This window comes from Pogonomyrmex barbatus, unplaced genomic scaffold (genome assembly GCF_055798465.1).
Source record: "Pogonomyrmex barbatus isolate J1 unplaced genomic scaffold, ASM5579846v1 scaffold1, whole genome shotgun sequence".
Classification (NCBI taxonomy): domain Eukaryota; kingdom Metazoa; phylum Arthropoda; class Insecta; order Hymenoptera; family Formicidae; genus Pogonomyrmex; species Pogonomyrmex barbatus.
This window is the reverse complement of record NW_028297098.1, coordinates 23,302,938-23,310,673: the sequence shown is the minus strand read 5'-3', so window position 1 is coordinate 23,310,673 and position 7,736 is coordinate 23,302,938. Positions and strand designations below refer to the sequence as shown.

The 7,736-nt window shown below is 31.0% G+C and overlaps 1 protein-coding gene across 3 annotated transcripts; it reads right to left on the bottom strand.

Annotated features, from left to right (window-relative positions):
- Nucleotides 1-937: 937 nt before the first annotated feature.
- Phax (phosphorylated adaptor for RNA export) lies at nucleotides 938-4,315 on the bottom strand. 3 transcript variants are annotated; one of them, XM_089085264.1, is made up of 6 exons: nucleotides 4,170-4,315; nucleotides 3,556-3,988; nucleotides 3,324-3,463; nucleotides 2,059-2,674; nucleotides 1,452-1,727; nucleotides 938-1,353 (listed from the first exon to the last, which is right to left on the bottom strand). In XM_089085264.1, exons 3-6 carry the CDS (start codon nucleotides 3,372-3,374, stop codon nucleotides 1,088-1,090), a joined length of 1,209 nt encoding a protein of 402 aa, XP_088941390.1. In that variant the 5' UTR covers nucleotides 3,375-3,463; nucleotides 3,556-3,988; nucleotides 4,170-4,315; the 3' UTR covers nucleotides 938-1,087. The 3 variants fall into 3 exon arrangements, with proteins under 3 accessions (XP_088941390.1, XP_088941389.1, XP_088941391.1); XM_089085263.1 differs by having other exon boundaries at nucleotides 3,603-3,988; XM_089085265.1 differs by lacking the exon at nucleotides 3,324-3,463 and having other exon boundaries at nucleotides 3,603-3,988.
- Between the last annotated feature and the right edge of the window lie 3,421 nt (nucleotides 4,316-7,736).

Sequence of the window (7,736 nt, the reverse complement as noted above, 5' to 3'; positions counted from 1 at the left end):
ATCTCTGATTATAGTGTCTCTAGCTTGGTCTATATATTTCATATATATATATATATATATATATATATATATATATAAAATTACCAGATTACTAGATCTAGTTATTTCTGATAGCTGAACAATAATCATTATTTCAAAAATTATTTTACACTTTTACGTGATTTATTGGACAGATATCTTACTTTCTGGTATTTTTCATAAGTTTTAAGAATACGAAAATATCATGTTTTAAAGGAAAAGTACAAGATAAAGCTATACGACGCAAGAAACTTTACATGTCATTTCTCGTCTCTGGACCGGGATTCTGCACTTGCTTACCGACAACTATTGATATTGTTAACTAACGACAGCTGTGGCGGTCCCCCGCTCAGCGCAGTGGTAGCGCGCCAAGTGACACTTGAGGATCTAGGTTCGAATCTCACCGCGGCCAACATCTTTTTCCGTCATCAAATTCAACACATCGTGGACAACGCTCCTCACCAACGCCACACAGCCAATGATGGGCCGCGCTTTTTTCCAAGATCGTTCTTGCCACTGGCTGTCGTTAATTAATGACACCACAGTTGTCGGTGGATACAGAATCCTGACTCTGACGTCACACAACACATGTCGCGTCGCGAGAGAATCAAGTCTTAATATTATCTTTATACGATATTAAAACAAATATAAAATCCTAATATATAATTCCCTAATATATAATTCATATTTACAAACACGCACGCACGCACGCACAAAAATTATCAATTGCGAAAGATAGGCTAAAAAACAAAATAATACGATTAATTTCAAGTTTTGCAATTAACAATTCCTAAATTTAATCAACCGCTAAAGCTAATTGATGATGGATAAACTAGCTATATGAAGAAATGAATTACTCTGAACAAAAATGTAATGTTGCATATACACATAAAAATATTAAATAAAAATCAAACGCGTCTTAAACACTAATTTCAGTCTATTTGTCATTTATGAACATGATAAATATACAACTTATACAAATTATATATATATGTATTATTCGTGCGACTGATTACAAGCATTTGTACAAGTTATTATAGAGGTATGTGCAAATTAAAGATGTAATCTTTTATAATACTTCCATACTATCTATATCTACTCCGATATCAAGAAAATCATCAGTATAATCTTGAACATGTCTCTGTATCAGTGGATGTTCGGAATGATCAGGATCATCCGTTACAGGACTAGGTGGCGGATTTGATACTGTACGATCAGAATCTACTGGCATTCTATCCATGCCTTCGCCACGTCGCAATCTTGCCTCCTCTGCAATTTGTCTTGTCGAGAGTTCCGCTCTTGTTAATAAAGCTGGTAAATCCTTTTCGGATCCATCTGTAATTTTTTAAAAAGATATTTGCATCAAAACATTTTCTTTCAAAAGAAAATTTATATCTTACTTAAATTGAATGTTATAATGAAGAATGAATTACCTTCAAAGCTTCTCCTTAGTTCTTGCGTTTTTTGTCTTTCTGAATTGCCAACTTTTTTTCTCTGTTCACTGCTCTCTTTTTGATCGTAAAAAAATATTTCCCTTATTTTTTCTTGAGGGATATGTTCATCATTTTTTATCAACCAAAAGTATACTCCACCAGCAGTTCTTCTACGAGATCCATTCATAATTAACATTCCACCATCTTCTTCGATCTCTTTCGTTTTTTGGAAAAAATCAATGGCTTTTTGTTTGCCAATTATGTCCACTACACGCCCTACAATATATAAAATAGTACGTTATAAATCATGGATTTATATGTATAGAAATTTATAATTAGCATTTATACAAAGATAAAATAATGAAAAGAAAATATTTCTTATATTTTAATCATTTAAAACATACAATTAATTAATCTATCATTATATAATAGTCATGATCAAATTAAAATAAGAATCTTTTATACTTTTAACAAAAGTTAAATTTGTCATTTCTCTAGAGAATTCTTCTGTAATTCTATAGTTCTACTTAAAAAGCCATATTCAATTACTAAATATTTATTAAAATTTATAATGATTTGAAAAACTTTCTGAAATATATATTCTTACTTATTAGAAGTGCTTTTTTTTCACTCAGTTTATTCGTTATGTCGGTGGCAACGTCAGCATCTGTTGAATCCACAGTTGTAGATAAATCTGCTATTATTCTAATGGAACCTTTTTGATTGTCCAAATCCATTAAATTTTTTCTTTTTCCTAATCTAAGTTTCACATCCCGTCTATCCGAGTTTGTTCTTTTATTAGTTAATCTATGTTCAACATCCTTTTCTTCGTCAGAACTATTATTATTATGTGATTGCTTGCCATTCCCTGTATATCGTAAAGTAAAATTATAACTTTCAACACTACGTTCTTGATACAACTTTTTTGTAACACCACATGATGTCAAGTCTTCGGTCAAAGATTCTTCCTGCATTTGTGTACACCATACTTTGTACTTATCATTTTTGGTTTTCAAGTCTTTCCAGAGATGTTTATTCTTTTTCAACTTAAGTTTAGGTTTTTTAGTATTAATCTGTGTAGAATCTGAGTCAGAATCACTTTCAGAATCTGCAGATTCATCAGATTCATCACTATATCTCATTTTAGTATATATGTCTGTAACAGGTGTCTGCTTCACATAAGGTCTTTGTAAAATTTTATAAGTTCCAAAGATATCACTGGGCTATAATAAAAATAAAATAAAAATAAATTAAAAATATTGATTCCAAAATATATGCTATATGTAATAATTTACAAAAATATAGCTTAAAGAGCCATATAATCAAAGATATTTATTTTCCCTTTTATCCAAAACTGACTCTATAAAAATTTAAAAAGCTTAAGCCCTTCCCTTTCCACTCTTCATAATAAGCATAATTTGTTGACATTGGTAATTTACATTATAGTTAGAACAATATATAGTATTTTATTTACTTTTTTACTGTTTAACTTAGACATTAAAAATATGCTAGTAAATATTAAAATTTTTTTCACCTTTACTCATATAAGATTGTTAGAAACTGTATAGGACATTTCAAATTATATAAATAAATACGAAAGAATAAAAATTACAAATATTTTGTCAATACATTGCAACTGGCTTTTCTTTATATTGTTTTACATTTGAGTAAATTTTGTGTCGAGATGTAGTACATTCAGATCCTACACATGATGAAAAAGATTACTCAAAAATAAATAAATAATGCAACCTGATTATTTTCATATCGACAATTTAAAAAATAATATAATTTATTCAATTTATACACATATAATAAAAAAGTTTATATTTAATAGATTTATATGAAGTACAAATAAAATACGCAGTATCTAACCTCATCGTCGACAATCTCGCCATCCTCCAGCTCTAATGGCTCAGCTTCCATTTTTCCGAATATTTACTTTTCTTTCTTTTTTTTTTCTTATAAAGAAAAACCGTCTTGTCGTATGCGGGCACAAAATCCAAGAATCTATGCTTTAAATAATATGAAAAAAAAAACAAAATTGCTTCCTCAGAACTTTTCTCTCGCGACGATAGATTAGTCTAACACAGTGTTTTAATCATACATTTTTATTTAATTCTTCTGAGGCAATGCAAAATTTTCATTTCTTACCCCGTCTGCCTTTTATGAACTGCATAATTAACTTTTTTTGGTTATTGGTTAGTTCGACCAAGCCAAAAACCAAACTGAATCAAGCTCTCAAATGATCAAAATTAGGGCCGGAGCATATATTTCTACATAAGAGTGAATCCCCACTGAGCGCGTCACGCGCGCGTCATCCGTCGCGTCGCGAATTGACCAATCAAAACATCTCATTTTATTGTATCATTTGCCGCGCGAGTATTCTTTTCATATTCGATTATAATTGGTCAATTTTTTACTTCTTAAAGCTTAAATCACCTATTGTGGAACGACACTGAGTTGCTCGATATTTTAGAGACAAAAAGATTCCCAACAAGAAGGAGAAAATAGATCCCAAATCGCGCACATTTATAATTCTAAAAACACAAATTAAAGAAATACACTTGAATTAAAATAATATATTTGTATATGTAAATATATATATATATATATATATACACATTTTTAAGGATGCTTCCAATCTTAAGATATTTATTTCGCACAAATTAATATATATATATACAGAGATAGAGAGGTTATGTTTATATACGATTTTACTTTGATATTAGTGCTCGCTCATGTGTTACGTTGATTTGCGGCGATGCAGCGGCAGCGACGCATTTAATGTGAATAAGAACGACACTATCTTTAAATTTACCTCGCGTCGCGTTGTAACGCAATGGATGACACGACGCGTGACGCGCACAGTGGGAATTCACTCTATCTTTAAGTTTATCTCGCATTGCGAAGAGAAAAGCCTGATCTTTAGTGTCGGTCCACAATAAGTATTTAATCTTTAAGTCGTAAGAAATTGACCAATCATAATCGATTATTCTTTTCATATTCGATTATAATTGGTCAATTTCTTACTTCTTAAAGCTTAAATCACTTATTGTGGACCAACACTAATAAGAATCCATCACATATCTTTTCAATATTTCAATTTTGAAACGTTTTGATTGGTCCGCTATTTTTTCTCTAATAATGTATTAATGTCATGTGACATAGATCATAGAATCTAGCGATTGTTGAGTTTGTTTTCGGCGTTTTTTTCTTTTATTTTTATTATAATATATAAAAAGAAAAAAGCAAGGAGAAATTATATATTCTACAAGGTTTTTTGGATGTAATTGCCGAAATAAATCAAAGCATTGTAATCATTCTCAGGAATGTAAACTATTCTTGGAATTTCCTACTCAGTCAAATGTTGATATGTCATAAAGTATCTCAAAAAGTAAAAAAATTAAATTATATAGAAATTATATAGAAAATAGCGTTTTATATCGCTTTAGTTTAGTTATTGGTTATTAGTATCGCTGGTTACATAATAACAAGTTAAAAAAAATACACAACTTTGTGAGCAATGTATTAATAGTGTAGGTTCTACAAATCGAAATTTTTCACGACATGCAAAATTAATACGATTAAGAAGTTACAAAGATAACACTTTATTTTTTGTTAATAATCAAACATTCAAAATATTTAAAAAACTGAAATATATATTCAAAAAATATTCAAAAATCTATTCGCAATAATGAGTTTTTAGTTAACAAGTTTCTTAATATTTTAAGTAATAGTCACATCTTGCAATGTCATAATTTAAATATATTTAAAAATAGCAAACAAATTTGCAGTTTATGGATTAAGGATATCTAATAAAAAAGAATTATTAAACATAAATATTATAACAGTAAGTCAATGATAATGTATAGTGCAATAAAATAAATTAAAATAAACTGTTAAACTTTATTTAATTTATTTAATTTTCCTCCTTGTTCATCCAATAGTAAAAATATCATTTTGCACTTATTGATTATATGTTACATCATTGTTACAAAAATGTAATTACTGGCTAATATAATACTAGAAATTACTTATTTTGAATATTAAAAGCACAAAATAATATTGCTTTTAATATTCAAGTTGAGTGATCAATCACTATCTTTTAGCATTCGATTTAAAGACATACGTTACAAATCTACGTTACAATTTAAAAATAATTTTATTAAGATTTTATTAAAGAAAAAGAATTGTGTCACAATCTATGAAAAATAGAATCTATCTGAATAATATTCGAATCGATATATGTTTCGTAAATTTTTTTGAGATTATGTATATTCCTTCATTTCATAAAGTCTAGTCTACAATGACATAATATAAGGCTATAAGGGAAGCGTCCCGTTTGATCACATTGCAATTGGACACAGCCACTCCCAGTGATCTGGAGATTTTCTACAACCAATCAAATAATTTTATTTTAAATTGGCCAATCGGCAACGTGGGCAATCGGGCGCCATCCGGCTGTAAGGGGCCCGTTTGACCACGTTACAATTGACCACCAGCCACTCATAACGTTTGAACAGAGAAAAACCTCTAAGAACCGGCCGCTGTGAGTGGCTGTGATCAATCGCAACGTGATCAAATGAGACGCTCCTGGCTGTAAGGCATATAAGAACCTACTTAAATAAATTATTTTTATTTCTTATCCTTAACAATCTTACGTCACAGTATACGGGTGAAGTCCAATCGGACACGTTGCCGATTGGTTAATTTAAAATAAAATTATTTGATTGGTCGATCCAGTAGAAAATCTCTAGACATCGGTCATTGTAAGTGACTGTGTCCAACGTAGTCAAACGGGACGTGCCAGTGTCCATATCGCCCCTCTTTATCACTCTTGCGTCTAGCACGGAAAAGAATCACAAAACATACACATTACCTATGCAAATAAGGATACAGCTAAAACGCGTCCATGACCACTCTCAAGTAGAGATCCTTTAGTAAGAGTCTGGCTATCAGGAACTCGATTTTGAAGCGTTTTAATTCCGTCATTTTTTCTCACATCAGCCGATGCCTAGGAATTTTCTAATGAGGATAAGGATTTTTCCACCTATCAAAAATTTTTTTATTTAATCGACCAATCGGGTGTCATCCTATGGACACAACTGCCCATCTTTACTTATGTGATAAGAGTACAGCTAAAACGCGTCCATGATCACTCTGAGGTGCCATCTACATGCCGTAACTTGCGTAAGCGTAATTTGTATATTCTAGTATTTTATTAAAACACGTTAGGACATTCTGAAAGCCTTCTTTCACATAGAGCGTATTTCGCGGAATTTCGAGAAATGCGTAATTAATACAACCAATTACTGATTAGGATTTCTGTTGTACTCTCTAACAGAAATGCTAAATTAATTTGTGATTGGTTTTTGTAATCTGCGTATCTGGAAAAGTACGCTTCATAGGGAACCGAGGCTTTATGTACAAGTGTGTATACGAACAAGTCAAATAGATGTGAACCTAATCTGCGAGAATGTATTTAGAAGTCATTATGGACCTTGACCTTATTATTATTAATAATATGGAAGCGATGAAGCAAAAGTGGAAGAAGATGAAACAATCTCAACAACAGAAAATTAGACGATATAATATTTTAAAATTGTTTGGAATATGGAAGCTGATGGTAACGACAACAGGAAAAAGCTTGTATAGAATGTGGATGCGTCCAATATTCGCAGAAAGATGAAGATTATTACAGGATGACAATGACAATCTGGTCAATTATTTTTCTTATATTCGATTATGATGGGTCAATTTCTTACTTCTTAAATCATCTATTGTGAACCGACACTAAAGCGGCGTCTACAATGAGACTTTAAGACGTAAGACTTAAGAAATTGGCCACAATCGATTATTCTTCTATAAATCGATTAGTGTCGGTCCACAATAAGTATTTAATCTTTAAGCCGTAAGAAATTGACCAATCATAGTCGATTATTCTTTTCATATTCGATTATAATTAGTCAATTTCTTACGTCTTAAAGCTTAAATTACTTATTGTGGACCGACACTTATGACTGGCCAATTTCTTAAGTCTTACGTCTTAAAATCTCGTTGTAGACGCCGCTTAAGTCTTACGTTTTAGGCTGATTTTTCATGCTGACGATCGACTCTCATTTTAGCGTCAACTAGATCACGTAGTCAAAAATGACCATTTAGATTTTACTATTCTGTTTAATTTTGATCACGTGATCTAGTTTGACGCTAAAAATAAGCGTCGAGCGTCAGCATGAAAAATCAGCCTTAAAGTCTCATAGTAGACACCGCCTAAATGTACCATAG